This window comes from Stereum hirsutum, assembly GCF_000264905.1.
Source record: "Stereum hirsutum FP-91666 SS1 unplaced genomic scaffold STEHIscaffold_5, whole genome shotgun sequence".
In the NCBI taxonomy this organism is placed as follows: Eukaryota; Fungi; Basidiomycota; class Agaricomycetes; order Russulales; family Stereaceae; genus Stereum; species Stereum hirsutum.
Window position 1 is genome coordinate 1,297,129 of NW_006763135.1, and position 18,346 is coordinate 1,315,474.

Genomic DNA, 18,346 nt, shown 5'->3' on the forward strand with positions numbered 1-18,346 from the left:
AAACACGTCCGGTAGGTGACAGAACGTATACCAAAAAGATGTCTGTGGAAGGTCAGTGGTTTTACTCCTGGAGATATGAAGGGCCTGAATGAAGTACTCAAGGGCAGAAGATGGACAGCGAGGGCAGGAACGACGAGGGATGGAGTGGACTCGGAGAGGGCCGAACGCGGCGAAGTGGAGATGACGTACGAAAAAATGACGTCAGTCGGAGGATGAAAAGGAGACAGGAACGCGGTCAGCCATCTTCTCAGAATCTTCCCGCACCGGCGCGCCTTCCCTCTGCCCACACCATCCTTCACGCACCTCATCCACAACCACCAGCCCGCCATGCCTCCCGGTACCGTCGTCGACGCCTTCAAGAGTGAGCACGCACCCTGCGCTCACCGTTCCTCTGTACACTCATCTTTACTCGCTTCAGACCTTATCCGCCATGGAAGGGCCCACAACCACAGACAAGACGAGTTTTCCGTACCCCCCTCGACGGTCTCTTCAACGCGAGATTCAACATCCTCACGCACATCGGCAGAGCCAACGCCGCGTACGAGTCAGTCTACACCGCAGTCGCAGACCCGCCAGCAGGACCGTGCTCAGGCTGAGAAAGTACAACAGCAGCAAGCCGCCAATGTTCCCGTCATTGCTGCGCAAAAGTCGTCCAGCACGGCTCAACAATACTCGAAAGAAATCGAACAAATAGTGCAGGAGGAACGCGCCGGAAAGGAGAAGATGCCGGTCTACAAGGGACTCGAGCGCTTCAAGCTCGTCGACAAGATGGGAGAGTACGTCCGCCCCATCCATCTCGATGACGACATGATCCTCATAGCTGACGTCCCTCTTCCAGCGGTGCATTTTCCAATGTCTACAAGGCCGTAGATGCTCAGACCGGAAAGAAAGTCGCCGGTATGCCCATTCTTCATTTTGCACTCTTCGATTAACGCTCACGCCTCCTGCTGCTACTAGTTAAGGTCGTTCGCAAGTACGAACTGACATCATCTCAGGTTAGCATTTGTTTCCTTGTCTCTTTCTCTTTTACTGTATATCTTCTTCCACGCTGATTCCGCTCCCCTTACTGTACGTCCCGTACTCGTACTATACGACATTACTCTATACAGGCTGGCGACAAACATCTAAATCCTCAGTTTAAGAAACGCCCCCGCGTCACAGAGGTGCAGTGCACTTCTTTTTTTCGTCGTTCTTTCTTTTTTTCTCGATTTTTAAACCTTTACCTCCTCGTCGGTTGCTGACGGGGTTTATCCTGTTTTTAGCGCGCAAATATCCTCAAAGGTTGAACCAGTTATCTCTTTTCCAGCAAGTGTGGTTGCTGACCACATTCGATACCTTTTTCAGAGGTTCAAATCATGCGCACAACAAGTCACCCGGGCATTGTCAAACTTATCTCGTTCTCAGAATCGCCAGAACACTACTTCCTCGTCCTTGAGCGTGAGTTGCCCGCTGGCAGAGTATCCAGCAGCTTCTGATTTTGTACCCTCCTGCTTAGTCATGGAAGGCGGCGAGCTATTCCACCAGATCGTTAAACTAACCTACTTCAGTGAGAACCTCGCACGGCACGTCATCCTGCAGGTGGCGCATGGTATCCGGTACCTCCATGAGGAGCGTGGCGTCGTTCACCGGTAGGTTGGATCAGCGCTCCACCGCTCAGTTCACACCTAATTTATGCTTGTAGCGACATCAAGCCCGAGAACCTGCTTTTCGACCGGATACCAATCATACCCTCTAAACACCCAGTACAGAGGCAATATGACGAGGAGAAGGAAGATGAGGGCGAGTTTATACCCGGCGTCGGAGGAGGAGGAATTGGCCGAGTCAAGATCGCAGATTTCGGCCTCTCCAAGGTCGTTTGGAATGAGGAGACAATGACGCCATGTGGGACGGTCGGCTACACCGCTCCAGAAATCGTCAAGGACGAGCGGTATTCGAAGAGCGTCGACATGTGGGCCATGGGTTGCGTTCTGTATACCCTTCTCTGCGGTTTCCCTCCCTTTTACGACGAAAGCATCAACGTCCTCACCGAGAAAGTTGCCCGTGGTTATTACACCTTCCTCAGTCCGTGGTGGGATGATATCAGCTCCACAGGTTTGTTCAGAATCTCGTTTCCTGTAGACTTCCACACTGACAATCGTATTTCAGCCAAGGACCTGATTACTCACCTACTCTGTGTGGATCCGGCCCAGCGATATACCATCGACGAGTTCCTCGCACACCCCTGGTGCAACGCCGCCCCAGCCCCACCGCCTCCTCCTACACCCCGCGCCGCTCCCTTGGACTCTCCTCTGTTGCAGGCCGCCCGAGGAGGTGGTCGCGACGTACGGTCACCCGGTATCGCTACGCTCAAGGAGGCGTTCGATATTACCTACGCTGTGCACAGGATGGAGGAAGAGGGCGCCCGGAGACGAGCATACAAGGGTCGTGGTGGGGCTGGTCAAGCTGGTTTCCTCCAGGGACTCAACGAAGAGGATGACGAGGATGACGAACTATCTGACCACGAGAATCATCAGCGTCAGCAACAACAGGCGGCGAGAAGTCAAGGACAGAATGAAGTGTACGATGGACGGGCCGGACAGCGCGATGCGCCGAAACGCACGCATGGAGGTGCTTTCGACTTGACGTTGGACGGTGCGACGTTGCTCGGAAGGCGACACAATAGGGGCGGGCCTAGGGGGCAGATGGAACCGAGTCCGTTGGCGAGGCAGGTCGTAAACAATGATACGATCGACGCGCCGCAAAGTCCGATGAGGATGTAAACCGTTGAGATTTCTTAGCTTATATGTTTCCTTACCCATCCTTGTTCACCTTTTTTCACTTTGGATCTCGTCGCAGCCGTCGTTGTTTTCCGACGAAGGAATTGAGGAACTCAGCCCTCTCTTTCGTTCAGAGTCGCTGCGCGGCTAAATACCGGTTGAGCTACAGGGAGCTAGCTCTCCTGGCCCATCATCTTCGTGCCATCTTCTCTCGGGCATCGCATTTCATATCTCACTCTTCCATTGTCTCCCCCTCGTCTCCCCGCTCCCATATGTTTCCATACTGTCCATACGGGCCATCCAATGTAGTAGGCCACCCAACGTCATGGACACCGACTTTACTGTTCCCTCTTCCTTGCTTCCTCCTGCGTTCTTACCTTTTTCCACTCCCCGCCTTCGGATCTTCGCCTTTCTCCCGTCCGTTCAAATAATTGTTATTCCCGCACGCACACGACATTTTTTCTTTTGGTTCTCGCTCATACACATCTTCGCTTCCGATCTCGTCCGTTTCGTCTCAGCTTCCAGTTTGAGTCGGTTCCTCCATGACCGACAAGTCCGGTCTTTCGTCCTTGTACTCGTGGTCTTACTTGTATATGAGTTGTGTATCATTCGTGTTTTGATAGCGCTATACGCAGTACCACATATTGTAGTCTGGATATCAGCCTTTCGATTGACAAGAAACGGCTGCGAATAACAAGAACATGATACTAGCAAAAGCGGATTCGAACACTTCCTCGAAGAAAATGGTATTTTTACGGCTATGCAACGGCGAGTATAGATGCTCCTCCGTCTGTCGTCACTCGCCTTCGGGTCGTCATCACGATGTATCCGCGGCCGATTTGAGCGATATCTTTGTTGGAATCCTTGTCCGAGGTCGAAGGGACTGTCACGAGGCCTGATGGCGCGAGGAGAATCGCTTCACCTGTCTGAATACGTAGATGTCGTGAGTCGAAGTTATCGTAACATGCAAACTTCGATAGGCTGTTGTGCACGAGCGGATGCTTACCTTCAAATTAACGACTCGATCGAACCCGTCTTGCTGTGAGAAGTCAGCAGAGACGTGTTTCGTGAGGTGTCCCCACCAAGTCGAAGAGGAGAACCGGTGTAGGATCACTACGCTACATAGGTCGATGAACACGGAAGGGATGACGGTGGGTTCTGTGAGCGTAAATTCAGTACGGACTCAATGGCGGCTAGGGTCCCTAATGAGAAACGTACCCTGTGTGCTGACGATGACGCGCATGGCCATATGTCGTTGTTGGCGGATAAGTGAGAGCAGGGCATTTGTCAGGCCCGAAGATGTTTTTGTCTGCGAGAGGTACTACAGCGATATCAGTTAAGTAACATAATGTCAGGAAATTTCGTGGAAGAAGTCAAACTAGAACATACTTTGTGCGCTTCATCCACGACAAGGACCTTTCCAGTGCCCACATCCGCACGCTCAAACAACCGGATGATGATCTCGAAAAGCCCACAAGCCGCAGCAGGATCAATGAACGGATCGGAGAGGTCGATGATGGTGATCTGCCCACCCGCGAAGCGAGCCTCTGCCGTTGGGCTTTTCTTCTTCTTTCGAGTGAAGGTCTGGAGCAGGTCTAACCTCTGTTTGAGGCTCCCTAATTGCGCGGGGTTCAGATCCTTCTTTTTGATCTCGAGCTCGTCCATGAAGGCTTTGTAGGTGTACTTTTCGCCCATGTTGCGTAGAATAGCCTGTGAAAATGGGGTTGAAATTAGCCACGAAGGCGTAAGTAGGGTGAAGGAGAACATACAAGTACGGTCTGCATATACAATGGCGCTGAGTCGGAGGAGCCGATGGCCATCATGGACAGAAACGCCTGTGCATCGAGCTCTGATTCGGAGAAGTAAAGAGGCTCCACCACGATTTGGCCTCCGAGACTGGCGTAGAGTCTTGTCATTTTATCCAAGGAAGAGGGAGAGACATATACGTGGATTTTGGGCGTTTGGACCTCCGGGAATGAGCTGATGGATAGAAACGCTGCTTCGCAGGGTTTGGCACAGGAACCTGTCTCGCCAAAGTGCAGTACGAGGCCAGATAAAGGGTTCGTGAGGGAGCCGACGGCGGGACAAGCGGGGATGAACATTGTCTCTAGCATTACTGAGACGGTGTGGGATTTCCCTGCGCCTTGGAGGCCACAGACGACGGCGGAGAAGGGCGTATTCTATCGCGGACTCAGTGCGGGCAGTTCAAGTTGGTGTGGAGAGATAAACTCACAGTGTTCAGATAGAACGAAGGGTCATCTGGAGTGGAGTAGACACCGCTGGCATGACTGGAATCGTAGTTAGCCCGACAATAAGTACAACCGGATAGGAACAGTCGAAGACTTGCTGCAGCTTCTGCATAGATCCGAGGACGCCATGTTGCCCGATTGCATCCTTCATGACACTGGTGTTGAAGGCCTCGCGCGAAAGAACTGGAGCTGTTCTGAGTTCGTGAACCCGATTATGGCCATCCTTAGGTTTATCGTTGAGCAAGTGCGTTTCATCCTACAGACAATGTTAGAGCTTGGTGGACGGAGAAAGGGAAGTTGAGCTCACATCAAGTGCGCCTAGGACTAGTGCGGAACCACGACCATTCACTTTTGGAGAAGTCAAGAAGGCCTAAAAAGAGTTCAGCAATGGATATCGACCAGATATAGGAGAGAAGGTGGCGCACGGCGGAAGGCATTTCGGGGGAGGTCGAGGTCCGTTGTGAACAACATGAAGGCGAGGGCCTTATTTATGGACGGCACTGGGACCCATATAAGTTCTGCAGATTATAATAAAATGCTCGTGCGATCCGCCATTTAACCTTCGATATGACTTTGACGCAGAGATCGAAAGGCGAAGTGAGGCAGTAATTCCATCAAAATAGTCCACGATGAGTTGATATTTCATAATCGACGGAGCCTAGAGGTAAACAAAAGCTCACAAAGGTGACACGAATACGCAGTAAAGGCATGTGAGCAAGGAGTTGAAGGAATGGGTAGTATTATTTCGGCACATCGAACGGGGAGGTGGTGACAGTTGAGGTGGCGGAGAAGTCGTGGCGTGAGAACCGTGGGATGAACCTCAGTCTGTCTTTGCTAACTTTGATTTCCTGTTTTGCTGAACACTATTACCTTGACTATGTCTTTCTTTGAGGTTCCTGGATGGTCTGTGCCCACCAAGCCTGCTCTAGACTCCAACTCGCGAAAACGCAAGCGGCCTCAGCCCGACGATGCAGACAAACTCCAAGGGGCGGAGGTCAACTTCGAAAAACTCATGAAGAAGCTGCACACGGACGATTCCAAGACATCAGACTCTCCTCGAACAAAGTCCAACAAGAAAAACAAGAGGGCACGAGGTGGTGACAAGGCTGACCATGGGAAGTCTGTCGCAAAGCAACAGACAGGGCATCAGGAAAAGGAGTCGCAGGAACGTCCACACGCTGCTGTATCCCCGCCGCCACAGAAAAACAAGTCCTCGAAGAAAGGCAAAGCTCCCGCCTCTTCGCCGACGAGCACACCTCCTACGCCTTCGAAAAAGAAGAATGCGCCACAGAAATCGAATGGAGGGTTGACAGCACTTCAAAGTAACATGAAGAGCGGTCTAGACGGTGCACGTTTCAGGTGAGTTACCTTTTATCTTGGTGTTACATTTTACCATGGTGTAGTTCCGCTGACAGCTGTGAGACAGATGGATCAACGAGGTGCTGTACAAGTCGGATAGTGAGAGCGCACACAAGATGATGAGAGAAGACAAGAACGTTTTCGACGAGGTGAGTTCATATGTATCATCCAGTCCCACTCAATATAACGTCTGCTCCATCAGTATCACAAGGGCTTTCGTCACCAAGTCGAATCTTGGCCTTCGAATCCTGTCTCACATTATATCGCGACATTGGCTTCGTATCCTCCGAAGAGCGTCATCGCAGACCTTGGGTGTGGTGATGCTGCACTAGCTCAAGCTCTCATCCCTCAAGGATTCACCGTCCTTTCTTTTGACCTTGTTGGCGACGGCGTCTTCGTCCTCGAGGCCGATATTTTTGGACGGCTCCCGTTACCTGGCTCGGAGGTCGCGGGTGATAACAGTGAGGTAAACAAAACCGAAGGACATGGCCATGTCTGTGACGTGGTCGTATGCGCTCTCAGTTTGATGGGCACGAACTGGCCAAACTGTATCCGGGAGGCCTGGAGGGTTCTTCGTCCTGAGTAAGCCTTTTTTTCTGCAAGGATCTAGCGTGTGGCTCACACTCCTCCGTGCAGTGGGGAACTCAAGATCGCCGAGGTCTCCAGCCGTTTCACTGATGTCGAGCGGTTCAAGTCATTTGTCTCGTCATTCGGGTTTCGTCTGAAAACTCATGTAGGTTTTTCGAACTCTATTCTTTCATCGTAAAAGCTGCATATGATCTGACCTTTAATCCGACATGGTTCTTCAGGATGATAGCAACTCTCATTTCACACTGTTCGACTTCAAGAAGATCGCCCGAAAACCGAAGCCAGATAGTGAATGGGAGAAGCTCCTCCAGCAAGGTCAGATCTTGAAGCCTTGCGAGTACAAACGACGGTAGCTTCTGTGCTTCTCACTATGCTCCCTCTGCCCGTTTTCGGGTTCCCTCTGCGAATGCATTGCACAATATATGTGGTCGACGAACCAACAGCGATATTTCTCCATGCCAATTGAAATGCATAAGCTGTTCGCACTGCAAGGTACCGGCACCGAACCTTTTCTATCTTTTTCGTCTGCCCCTTGCCATCAGGTATCATCCTTTAAGTTTATCACAGTTCTCATCAAAGGTCTACAGCATACACGAAGGCACGATGAATATCTTGCCCTGTTTCAGAGCCTCATGTGATCGAGACCGCCTACTTACAATACGAGATATCATCTCGGCGTTCTGTCGACATGCTCAGGACTGCTTTTTGTCAATCTTGCTGTGCTACCATGGCTGCATTCACCGAGCAGCTTCGTCGGTCAAAATACAATCTAACGCATACCGCACACATAGATACCCTGTGATAGAAAGTTCAGAAACTTACGGAGAGGACACGGGCGGCGGGATGAGTGGCCCTGGGGGCGCTTAGACTCGGCGCCCAGAGATAGGTGGAACCGTATCTTTTATGAACATATGTCCTTAAGGAAACATACCAGTCTTTGCTGCTTACCGTCCGCTGTAGGGATTTCGCCGATAGCTCAAAGAGAAGTTCCTTCCCTGCGATGACAGGGGTGCCAACGCTGTGCACTGGAAATAAAAGAGGGGTATGGGAAAGATCCCCCTGCGCTAAGACCCATCGACCTCTGACAACGTCAGCTCGCATGTCGGACTCGGAACTTAGTCTGCAGGAGCTGGTGTTGAGTTTCGAGACATCGTGAGTATGAATGTTTTTTTGTTGACTTATGGCCAGTACTTATTCGTTGATTCTTGGTACACAGCCAACTTGCCAATTACATCGTTCTGGCAGCCACTGGTGAGCACTAACCTGAACCTCCTTTGTTGATCCATGATTGCTAACGGTTCTGTCCTCGCCAGCGATATGGATATACGAATATAACCTCACGTTCTGGACGATGGAGATACCCATCGTCTGGCTTCAGCCATGGAACGTGATGTCGGTGTTGTATCTCGTCAACAGATACAGTTTTTTCTTCAGTTGTGTCGGTCAGACTATCATGCTGCTACTTCCCGGCCGGACTGAATCGTTGTAAGTGATTGGTTCGATCATACGTCTTCCTTAGGCATGCCATCCTCGTTGCTTACTTCCTGGCCACGCAGCTGCCATGACTTCTTCTACGCTCCCTTGACATTTCAGACTATTGCTTCGTTATGTACCTCTTGTGAGTTGTCTGACCATTCAGGCCGTATATGTCTTACGGTGAAAAGCTTACTCTTATCTGCCAACAGGCCTTTTCGTGTTTCGGGTGTACGTTCTATACGAGAGGTCATTGACGGTGCTCGTCGTACTAGTGGTGATCACCATCGGCGCACAGGTGCAATCCATAGTACGCCTCCTTCCCCACTTCCTCGTATGCTTTATTCATGCCTCGGACATTGTTAGTGGTCTTTGTCACTGGCTGTGGGCGTGGCCACAAACGATATACTCCAGACTGGGATTCCGGATGATACTGTATCGGTATGCGTCTTCGCTACAAGACTGGACTCGCAGCTCGAATTGTTTTCACGGTGCGTTCACAGCCATATGACATTCAATTTGTTTTACTAATACGTGTGCTGAGTTCAGAAGTAAGTATTCAAGGACATGATTGCGAGAACAGCAAGCTGAATTTGGGTGATATTTGTAGTACAGTTCACAGTCGTGGTGACGGAACTCCTGTTCGATGGTCTCATATTCGCCATGACGCTGAGGAAGACGTACCAGCATGCTCGCCAGATGCGATTGATGGGGGAGTCGAGTATCACCCACCTTCTGTTACGCGACGGTCAGTTCGATTCTCAACTTCTGCCACACTCTCTAATTACTCTACTATACAGGCACATTGTATTTCTTGTGGGTATCCCTATTCATCTTCCGGAACGGATGAGACTGAGGTGGCCCCGCGCGGTTAGCTTCTCGTTCTTGATTGCCATCGCTGTAACAGGAACACAATTGTATTCAATGACACACGATAATGCCGTAAGTGAATTATTCTACCTGCTGTTTTTTTTTGGCCTGTACTGATCTCGTTCGACGACACAGCCTACGGGATTAACGTCAAACTTCTTCCTGCTACTCACACCCCTATATAATGCGTACGTTCAACACCCGTCGAACCCCATCATCACTGACACTTGATTCCGTGCTCAGCACGTTGATCTTGCCAATTCTCATCTATTTTTACAGCCTTCCCAATATCCTCGTAAATCGTTTATACCTCAATCTCAAAGCCTGGCACACTGCCCCGGATCCGGACTCATCGTCTCGCCGAACAGGCCAACTCACCGGCATTGAGTTCGCTCCCGATAAGACTAGCAGGCTATTAGGAAATATCGGCGGCCCGCTACGGACTCTCGATGAAATTGGCCAATGGTCGGTCGATGAGAGTGGCTTTCGAGATAGTGAGGATACCGTGGGCAGTAACGGACCAGGAAACGGAACAGCGAATGCCTCGAGGATTGAAGCGGAAGTTGGGGACGAAGAGGCTGGAGTGCCACTGACCTCAAGAGAGAGTGCTTAGGCGTTACGGAGGATGGTTCACGAAGTGAGTTTTATAATTTGTGCTGTGCCTTGAGATGTGGCATCCTAACAGTGATCTTCCGCGAGATTAGGGTGTAGAGATGGTCCAGGGATCTTTCCGTCTTCTCGGTATTGAACCAACTCCCAGCGGTCTTCTCCCCTCTGTCGGATATCGCCATGTGTAGAAGGATGTACGATAGCTAGTTGCTTTACCAGTGTTGTGTTTGTTGGACTTGATCGAGAATAAGATAGAATAAAAATGTATTGCCGTTGTGGTCCAAGGCCGAGGCAACGGAATGTGGCGCGAATAATTGATCCAGTCCCGCTCCGCTTGGCCTAACTTTTCACTGATAACACTGAGTACTACAGATGTCTACATTCGGTCTCGAGTCAAGTCGTCGGACTTGTTGCGCTCGACGGCAGAGCCGACGACGGAAGACAGGCCGTAGGCGGGACGGTTCCCGCAAGGCGAATGACTTAAAACCCCTTGAGCGCTATTATGTTCAAAGTCTCCCTCTTATCGTCTCGCCACCCTACCCCCTACCACACTCCTCGCCTCGCCATCGCCTCGCATTTGACCGGGTGCTAGCCTATCCTATCTTCCACGTCGCCCACTTGTAACACAAACGGCCTTACAGTTTCAAAACTTTGAACTAAAACACTATGTCTAGCAAAGTCCATGTCCTCTCGCACCCGCTCGTGAGCGCCAGGTTGTCGAAGCTGAGGCTGACCTCGACATCGGCGAAAGAGTTTCGTGAGGTGCGTTCTTGCTTGACTTATAATCGGATCGTCATCTCATCGACGACTTGTCGGATATGTGTGTTTGTATAGGGCATCCATGCTATCGCTTCTATGCTAGGCTATGAGGCCAGCCGTGGACTCGAGACTGCTCCGTATGAAGGGGTACGTCTAGCTCATCGCACTAGCTCAGCGACGAAGTGTACTTACCACCGTCATGTTCAGAAATCACCTATCGCCACATTCACTGGCACGGTCATCACGCCCAGAATCGGCCTTACCCCTATCCTCCGTGCAGGTCTTGGTATGACTGAAGCCTTGTTGGAACTCTACCCGTGCGTATTTCGTAAAAAATTGTCCGGTCATGTCATTGACCTTCGTTGGCATATAAGTGATGCACCAGTCTACCACCTCGGCCTCTATCGCGAGAAAGTCACCCTCCAGCCCGTAGAATGTAAGTCCAAAGCTCAAGGCACCCGTCATCTTCATTGTAGCCATCAGGGATATGCTCATCCGGCGGACGCTTTCATAATAGACTACTCGAAGCTGCCCAGCGAGCCGCCTATCGATGAGTGTTGGATCTTGGATCCGTTGATCGCCACTGGAGGAACGGCACTGTCTGCGTTACACATGATTGTCGAATGGGGCGTTCCTCGTGCGTTCTTCCTTCTATTATGCAAAGAAATGTGTATGCTAATTTCCATTGCTTTACCAGTCTCAAAAATCAAGCTGTTGTGTGTGCTTGCCTCGGAGGACGGCCTGAAGCACGTCCAGGCGCAATTCCCAGACGTCGAGGTAAGCGTTCCGCTCGCTCAAGTAGGAGGTAGGAGATACTGACGGTCATTGTAGATCTGGGTCGCTGGGGTCGACCCGCTGTTGACTGAGCAAGGGTTGATTTCACCAGGGCTGGGTGACACTGTGCGTGTTTATTGCCTGTTCATGATATGATGATGGCTAATGGACGTTCCATAGGGTGACCGTCTCAACAACACGCTCCGGGACGCGTAATGATGACGAAGGCATGAGATTTCTTTTGGGGTAAATGTGGACTCTGTCTGTAGTGTATACACCTGCTGTAGCTTCAGATGTACTTGTGTGCTGTGAGTCGGCCGAGAATCAAGAAGATTGAGCAGATAGAATGAGTGGCGACTGGTGCCACACCCGCTCAGCGGCAATGCCCGTTCAAACACGAGGGAGGGCCGCGAAAGAATGGTGCAATCGACGGTCATCCTTCTCATTCCGAATTTTTCGTCGCTTTTTATCATCCAACCAAAAATGTCGAGTTTCTTCGTTTTCCTCTCCGACGACGACGATGGCCATCGAAAATCCTACCCCCTCTCCTAAATCTGATTTACGAAACGCACAGAAATCCCTGCACGCTGCGTCGGACATCGTCGAGCTCATCTCTTCCCGTTCGGCCACTGCCTCTGCCGTCTTCATTTATGACCTCGCATTGCAGGCAGGCTTCGGCTCCTTGACAGAGTCTTGGTCGCACTCCGATGACCAGACTGCACCTGTTGTATCTCTTCAGACCAGGGCAGGTGCTGGTCTTAGCTTGGTCGGCAGGCTTTCTCAGGTAGGTCTATAAATTTTCAAAATTTCATTTCCTCCGAAAATACAGGAAATTTATGCCTGGGTTGTTTATTGTAGAGCACCAGCAAGGATGCTGCCAATGGCTCAGTCCTCACATCCTACACAACTCCGACTGGGTTGGCGGGCATGATTCCATCGCTCATGTACCTGCCCGCACCGACGCCCACCAGCAGACTCATTATCCAGGTTCCTACCGTCACCCCTGTCGGGGAGAAATTTGCGCTCTCTTCCACCCTCGCGGCCCTGAACCCGTCGCTCTCTGTTCTTCCGGAGACCTTCACCGTTATTCTCTCCGCTACCCCTCAAGAATCCGTCGATTTAGCTGCGGCTGCCTACAAGCTCCCCACTCATGCCATCCATCTCTTTGACCACCATAGTTCCGCTCGCGAGCACGGCGAGCTCCAGGTTCCCGCCACACCTGCCAAAGGTGCCGTCGGTGCCAGCGTCCGGGATGTCCTGTCGGAGGCGGGCTACGAGTTCTTCGACTACAGCGGTGCCGAGGACGCGGAGACTGTTCTAGTCGCGTTGAACGGCCCGCTCTCTTTGGCGGCCAAGGCCATCGCAAAGCGTACCTCGGGATTGGGCGTGTTGACCGTTCGCGTTCTTCGCCCGTGGGATGAGGCTGCTTTCAAGGCAGTCCTCCCCTCTTCGGTCAAGCGCGTCCATGTTTTGGACGATGTGGCGAACGGCGGCCAAGGTTTCCTCCACTTTTCCGTCCTCAGTACCCTCTTCGATCCCATCAGCACGGGTCCGACCGTCCATACTCAACCGATCTCACCGGCCAACGCCTTGGAGTACGTGAACAAGCCCGCATCTTTCATCCAATTCCTCTCCAGCTTCGTCCCTGTGGTCCTTCCATCCGGGCCTTCGCTGGACGCGCCGAAGACGACAAAGCTCTTGTTCTTCAACTCCCCTGGCGCGGCTCTGTCCAACGTCTCTCAACTTGTGCAGAATACTTTTGCGGAGGCGTCCTCCATCTCAGCCCGCCTTCTCACAGAGCACGATGTCTTCTCTAGAGCAGGTGGCGTTACCGTGGATCGTATACTTCTTGCACCAAAGGACAGTGTCGCTGACTTCGTCCCACTACCAACCGCTCTACCCGTCACCCCGGGAAGCGAGGGCGTCTCCAACTTCCTGGCCGTTCTCGACCATAACTTGCTCAGATCTCATTCGGTCCTGGAGCATGCCAAACCTGGTTCACCCGTTCTAGTCGCTACGTCGTGGACCGCTCCGGAACTGATCTCCAACCTTCATTGGGACGTCGTCGCGCTCATCAAGGAACGAGGGCTTCGTTTCTGCATCATTAATACCAAGGAGGTCGCCACCCAGCTTCTTGGTGAAGGCGCTTCTACATTCGACAATTTGCAGAGCGTTGTCGTTCACCTCGCATTCCTTCGTTTGTACCTCGGTCAAGCGGCTACCCAGGCGGCGGTCGAGAAGGTTGCTCGTACTATCTACGGAGAGAACGTCCAGACAGTCGACCTGTCAAAGGTCAATGCCCATGCTTGGGCTGCTCTTGCTGAAGTTGACTTCTCCACCGCTACTGAATCCTCCGACGACACGCGCGAGTTGGACTTGAAGAACTTCGAGTTCAACGCCATCGCTGTCTCTACAGACGATGGAGACACGATCGTGAATGGTGCGAAGCTCGTCTCGTGGCACGATGCTGCGAAGCATTTGATGTTCTCCAATGCTTTCACTCCTCCTGCTCCTGATGCTGCCCCAGGCGAGGAGTACCCGCAAATACCCAACCTTCGCCCCGACCTCCCGGATCGCACATATCTCGTTACTTGCACCGTCAACCGTCGCCTCACTCCATTGGAATACGACCGAAACGTTTTCCACCTCGAGTTCGACACCTCCGGTACTGGGCTGAAGTACTCGATCGGCGAGGCGCTTGGTATTCACGGATGGAATGACGAACAGGAGGTTCTCGACTTCTGCTCTTGGTATGGCGTCGACCCCAACCGTCTCATCACCATCCCTGTCCTTGGCTCAGACACTCAGTACCACACACGTACCGTCTTCCAGGCCATGCAGCAACAGATCGACCTCTTCGGCAAACCTCCCAAGTCGTTCTACGCAGATCTCTCCGAACACGCCGCGCTGAAGACCGACAAGCTCGCCCTGCAGTTCATCGGTGCTCCCGAGGGCAACTCGACTTTCAAGAAGTTGTCGGAAAAGGACACGGTCACGTTTGCGGATGTTTTGAAGCGGTATGCGAGCGCGAGGCCCGGGATTGAGGTGCTTTGTGAGCTGATTGGGGATATCAAGCCGAGACATTACAGTATCGCTAGTGCGCAGAGCGTCGTGGGCGATCGTGTGGACTTGCTCATCGTGTCCGTCGACTGGGTGACGCCTTCTGGTACGTCGTCCCTTCTCCTTGAGCTGTATAGTCCTCTGACCTTGTCTCACATCCAGGCTCTCCTCGCTACGGTCAGTGTACTCGTTACCTTTCCGGCCTCAAGATTGGCCAGAAGGTCACTGTCTCTCTCAAGCCCAGTGTCATGAAGGTTCGTTCCGTCGTATCCATATTTTCCTATCCCCGGTACTGACCGTTCTTACAGTTGCCCCCGGATAACCTGCAACCCCTCATCATGGCCGGTCTTGGCACGGGTGCTGCACCCTTCCGCGCCTTCCTCCAACACCGAGCCATGCTCGTCACCCAAGGCGTTCCCGTCGGCCCCGTATACTACTATTTCGGTTCTAGGTACCAGTCGCAGGAATATCTCTACGGAGAGGAGGTAAGTCTACTTGATCCAACTTCGTTATCATACGTCCCTGCACTTTTATATGATGTGAACCATACCATGATTCCGAGCACATTATGCGGAAATCCATAAACAAAAATACTAAGAACAGCCAACTGATCCCTTTTTCTCTTTCTATATCCTCCTGACTCTCTTGCCCTTTGATCATACGCTGACCTCCATCGCTCCCTTTCATCCTAGCTCGAAGCCTTCATCGAAGATGGGGTCATCACCAAGGCTGGCCTCGCCTTCTCCCGTGACGGCCCGAAGAAAGTTTACATCCAACACAAGATGCTCGAAGACGCGGAAGACCTCGCCCGTATGCTTCGCAAGGAGGAGGGTGTGTTCTACCTCTGTGGTCCTACGTGGCCGGTGCCGGATGTGTACGAGGCGTTGGTGAACGCTTTGGTGAAGCATCATGATATGACGGCGGAGACTGCGGGTGAGTTCTTGGAGGGGTTGAAGGAGGAGGAGAGGTATGTGCTGGAGGTGTACTAGGCTATAGCGTGTGGTTTGCTAGTTTGTAAAGTTTTGTCGGGATTTATCGTTCGTTTTATCAGTTATTCTATGGATACGCTCTGCGTCTTATCGAGAGCACTTGCTTTGAAAGTATTCTCTCATCGAAGATGATCACGTATAGCATTACAAAAAGGCAATAGTGTCCATCAAGGTGCTTCGTAGCCAAATGTCTCGTAGCCCTTCCATTAGTAGGTGTGTATAGATGTCTACAACCACATCCTCGGAGCATCGTAGCCATTATACATGCTTTAGCTCGGTATAACACAACAAAACATTAAACAAAGCAAGTCGAGTAGTCATGATATGAAGACCAAAACATAGTTCATAAGTCCTCAACCAACCTTATTCCTCCTCCCGGCGATCAGTAAATACAGAGTCAACCCCACGATGACAAGTCCGACAACCCCAATGGCGACTCCCATCCCAACTTTCCCTTTCCACGATAGAGGCGGTATAGGACAAGGGAGCGCAGCGTCGCATGGCGAGCCTTTTGGCCGCGAGTAGGACCCGGCTGCGAGGGAGGTATAGAAGGGGTCCGAGGAGTCGTTGAGGACATGCCACGCTGCGAGGGTGAGCATGGGAGCGTTGTAGTCCAGCGCAACCTACAGTACCACCAATTAGAATAAGAAGAGGGCAGCATGGATGGATGAACATGGTGAAAGGACGTACTTCAGTCTCCACCCAATCACTTCGGATATCCCAGAACTTGTCTGAAGGATCAGGGCCGCCGACGACTGCTCCGTACAAGACATAGGCTTCTGTCTCAGGGTCTGTATCGATATTTGAGATGTCGTTGCCTCCGCTTGCCATCGCGCTGTGAGGATTCGCCGGCGCGTTCGGGTTCGTTCCGACAATGTAGGGAGCTGTGAGTGAAGGAAGTTGAGCGAAAGATATATCTAGACAGAGGTAAAAAGGTAGGGGATCGAACATACCGTTCATGGGATTCTTTCCGAGAACATAGTTCAGCTGTTGATTTGCAAAATTCTAGAGACATCGTTGAGATACACCTCATGAAGAAGAGTGCGCCCAAGCCACGCACCAGGTATGATGTCTTTTTGTCGTCTGTTGATGCAATTGGTGCATAACGCGCCAACAACATGGCTGCGTTCAACGCTGGGTTCAGAGACACCTCGTCCGAATCGCCAGGATACCATAGCAGACCACCTGAATATTAAAATCATCCGAGAAAAAGCTGTGTTCAGGCGCGAGTTCGTAATTCGATGAGACGGAAGCTTACCATCCGTCTGACTACTTCTTCCAGTTCCATTCACAATCGTATCAAAATAGCTCTCGGCCTCTGACTGCCACCCCGTCAGATTTCCCACTAGCCCCGGCTCTACTAACGACAACTGAGTCGCTAACACCGCAAACCCTGGACCCTTCGAGTCCCAGTTGAACACTTGATCCTGCCCGCTGAGGCCGTAATCTTGCCAATAACCCACCGCCTCTTCGTACCTGTCGCTCGAATTGGACGCCCATGCAAGCATGAGTGCAGAGATGGCGAGTTCGTCGCCGTAGGAAGATGAAGCGTAGGCTGTACCAGCTTCTGGGACGGAAGTTTGATAAGTTTGGAGGCCGGCAGTGGCGTTTGTCGCGAATTCGTGCAAGGCTTCGGCGTGCGAGAGGAGGAGTGTAGCATACGTTGAGTTTTGTAATGATGCAGGAGCGGAGAAAGGACTCGTGGTGGTGTTGGTAGTGTTGGAAGAAGTGCCACCCAATGCACGGTTGGCGTAGAGGGCGGAACAAGCGGAGAAAGCTGCTGCAGTCCCTGCAGCTGCGTCGGTACCTAGACAATGAGGATGGTCAACCAACGATTGGGTGGGTGGTACAGAAAATATAATGGCACCTGGGGCAGTGTCATTGATCTGGTAGGAAGGTCTTGGTGTAGGGATGCCTAGATCGCCACCCCAATACGCATCATCCAAGTTCCCTGTGAAGGTAGCGAAGTGTGTTGCGTCAGATAAAACGACACAGTCAACATGAATGGCCAAATTACCATCCGCTACTTGCACATAGAGTGTATTATTCGAGGGGTGAGCCTATAAGCGGTTGCATGAATGATGAATACTGCCTGTGAACGCTCATAGCTGACAAACCTTCATCAGCCAGTCCATAGTCCATCTGATCATGTCATCGAGGTAGGCAGTCTGGTTTGCTAAATCGTACCCTGAAAAAAATGTCAGCGCGAGCTTTGATCCATGCTTTGCAGCAGCTTGCCTTGGCCGAAATCGTTTGCACCCCAGCAAATTGACATGGCTGTGAAAGCCTAATTTCGTGTGAGTTGGTAATGGTGTCTTTTGAGGACGTGAACAGCGTACCAAAGGAAAAGTAGCTTTGATATAATCTTACAGGAAGAACCATCAGCATATAATACCTCTACAAAGTGGTTAACACCTTGTTCCATACCTCCAGCGTCATAATAACCACCGCTTAAATCGAGCCCGACGTCCTCTCCATCGTCGACCGCACTACTATTCCTCCATGACACTCGATTCGTGCTGGGTAATGTTCCGCTGCGTTGTTCTTCATAGAAATATATGAGATCTCCTAAGAGAGTTATCCATTGTGGGTTGGGAGACCTGTCTGTGGTCGATGGCACGGCACCGGAAGAAGCGTTCGGCGGCAGCCAAGGAGAACTTGGAAGAGAAAGCTGAGCGATAGCATTTTGTGGAACAAGAAGCACTATGACTAGGACATGAATAACATATGGGAGCATGTGTTTCACTCGAAGCACTAAAGAGCTGTGGTAGTAGAGGGTCGTGTACGTTGTGCAGAGGGTTGGAAGGAGAGAGCTTGCAAACTCGTGTTCGGCGAACGTGTGGGGTTGAACAGGGAACGC

General features: G+C 51.6%; 6 protein-coding genes across 6 annotated transcripts; 5 read left to right on the top strand and 1 right to left on the bottom strand.

Moving 5' to 3' along the window:
* Nucleotides 1-292: 292 nt before the first annotated feature.
* Nucleotides 293-4,821, top strand: STEHIDRAFT_95096 (Pkinase-domain-containing protein). The gene is made up of 14 exons (XM_007302743.1): nt 293-361; nt 419-776; nt 839-897; nt 958-995; nt 1,110-1,163; nt 1,263-1,281; nt 1,345-1,437; nt 1,496-1,628; nt 1,682-2,091; nt 2,146-3,682; nt 3,763-3,914; nt 3,975-4,077; nt 4,146-4,466; nt 4,526-4,821. Exons 1-10 carry the CDS (start codon nt 328-330, stop codon nt 2,757-2,759), a joined length of 1,812 nt encoding a protein of 603 aa, XP_007302805.1. The 5' UTR covers nt 293-327; the 3' UTR covers nt 2,760-3,682; nt 3,763-3,914; nt 3,975-4,077; nt 4,146-4,466; nt 4,526-4,821.
* A 1,061-nt stretch (nt 4,822-5,882) lies between these two features.
* Nucleotides 5,883-7,305, top strand: STEHIDRAFT_130096 (uncharacterized protein; the record flags this gene model as incomplete). The annotated part of the gene is made up of 5 exons (XM_007302744.1): nt 5,883-6,364; nt 6,432-6,513; nt 6,567-6,946; nt 7,001-7,097; nt 7,174-7,305. 5 exons carry the CDS (start codon nt 5,883-5,885, stop codon nt 7,303-7,305), a joined length of 1,173 nt encoding a protein of 390 aa, XP_007302806.1.
* A 735-nt stretch (nt 7,306-8,040) lies between these two features.
* STEHIDRAFT_167480 (uncharacterized protein) lies at nt 8,041-10,149 on the top strand. Its single transcript, XM_007302745.1, has 12 exons — nt 8,041-8,104; nt 8,169-8,203; nt 8,266-8,437; nt 8,509-8,570; nt 8,638-8,735; nt 8,792-8,918; nt 9,036-9,173; nt 9,226-9,241; nt 9,301-9,367; nt 9,431-9,483; nt 9,575-9,932; nt 10,000-10,149. Exons 1-11 carry the CDS (start codon nt 8,052-8,054, stop codon nt 9,906-9,908), a joined length of 1,155 nt encoding a protein of 384 aa, XP_007302807.1. The 5' UTR covers nt 8,041-8,051; the 3' UTR covers nt 9,909-9,932; nt 10,000-10,149.
* Nucleotides 10,150-10,570: 421 nt separating this feature from the next.
* STEHIDRAFT_55194 (UDP-N-acetylglucosamine 1-carboxyvinyltransferase) lies at nt 10,571-11,653 on the top strand (the record flags this gene model as incomplete). The annotated part of the gene is made up of 8 exons (XM_007302316.1): nt 10,571-10,666; nt 10,739-10,810; nt 10,871-10,980; nt 11,038-11,099; nt 11,181-11,300; nt 11,361-11,440; nt 11,495-11,563; nt 11,618-11,653. 8 exons carry the CDS (start codon nt 10,571-10,573, stop codon nt 11,651-11,653), a joined length of 645 nt encoding a protein of 214 aa, XP_007302378.1.
* A 297-nt stretch (nt 11,654-11,950) lies between these two features.
* On the top strand, nt 11,951-15,589 carry STEHIDRAFT_95101 (assimilatory sulfite reductase). The gene is made up of 5 exons (XM_007302746.1): nt 11,951-12,221; nt 12,296-14,603; nt 14,660-14,751; nt 14,806-14,982; nt 15,190-15,589. The coding sequence occupies exons 1-5, from the start codon at nt 11,958-11,960 to the stop codon at nt 15,484-15,486; spliced, it is 3,138 nt and encodes a 1,045-aa protein (XP_007302808.1). The 5' UTR covers nt 11,951-11,957; the 3' UTR covers nt 15,487-15,589.
* Nucleotides 15,590-15,677: 88 nt separating this feature from the next.
* Nucleotides 15,678-18,276, bottom strand: STEHIDRAFT_95103 (family 9 glycosyl hydrolase). Its single transcript, XM_007302747.1, has 11 exons — nt 17,914-18,276; nt 17,826-17,851; nt 17,725-17,773; nt 17,604-17,674; nt 17,504-17,546; nt 17,354-17,437; nt 16,745-17,293; nt 16,547-16,671; nt 16,440-16,491; nt 16,177-16,370; nt 15,678-16,109 (listed from the first exon to the last, which is right to left on the bottom strand). The coding sequence occupies exons 1-11, from the start codon at nt 18,221-18,223 to the stop codon at nt 15,840-15,842; spliced, it is 1,773 nt and encodes a 590-aa protein (XP_007302809.1). The 5' UTR covers nt 18,224-18,276; the 3' UTR covers nt 15,678-15,839.
* Between the last annotated feature and the right edge of the window lie 70 nt (nt 18,277-18,346).

Excerpts from the sequence above, each read along its gene's own strand:
- STEHIDRAFT_167480 (XM_007302745.1), top strand. The coding sequence starts at position 8,052 with ATGTCGGACTCGGAACTTAGTCTGCAGGAGCTGGTGTTGAGTTTCGAG. Across the intron at positions 8,571-8,637 it reads TGCTTCGTTATGTACCTCTT|GCCTTTTCGTGTTTCGGGTG; the intron begins GTGAGTTGTCTG and ends ATCTGCCAACAG. Across the intron at positions 9,368-9,430 it reads CAATGACACACGATAATGCC|CCTACGGGATTAACGTCAAA; the intron begins GTAAGTGAATTA and ends TCGACGACACAG.
- STEHIDRAFT_95101 (XM_007302746.1), top strand. The coding sequence starts at position 11,958 with ATGGCCATCGAAAATCCTACCCCCTCTCCTAAATCTGATTTACGAAAC. Across the intron at positions 14,604-14,659 it reads CGACTGGGTGACGCCTTCTG|GCTCTCCTCGCTACGGTCAG; the intron begins GTACGTCGTCCC and ends TCTCACATCCAG. Across the intron at positions 14,983-15,189 it reads AATATCTCTACGGAGAGGAG|CTCGAAGCCTTCATCGAAGA; the intron begins GTAAGTCTACTT and ends CTTTCATCCTAG.
- STEHIDRAFT_95103 (XM_007302747.1), bottom strand. The coding sequence starts at position 18,223 with ATGCTCCCATATGTTATTCATGTCCTAGTCATAGTGCTTCTTGTTCCA. Across the intron at positions 17,294-17,353 it reads GATCAATGACACTGCCCCAG|GTACCGACGCAGCTGCAGGG; the intron begins GTGCCATTATAT and ends CTCATTGTCTAG. Across the intron at positions 16,672-16,744 it reads AAGAAGTAGTCAGACGGATG|GTGGTCTGCTATGGTATCCT; the intron begins GTAAGCTTCCGT and ends TTTAATATTCAG.
- STEHIDRAFT_95096 (XM_007302743.1), top strand. The coding sequence starts at position 328 with ATGCCTCCCGGTACCGTCGTCGACGCCTTCAAGA. Across the intron at positions 777-838 it reads CTCGTCGACAAGATGGGAGA|CGGTGCATTTTCCAATGTCT; the intron begins GTACGTCCGCCC and ends TCCCTCTTCCAG. Across the intron at positions 1,438-1,495 it reads CTACTTCCTCGTCCTTGAGC|TCATGGAAGGCGGCGAGCTA; the intron begins GTGAGTTGCCCG and ends CCTCCTGCTTAG.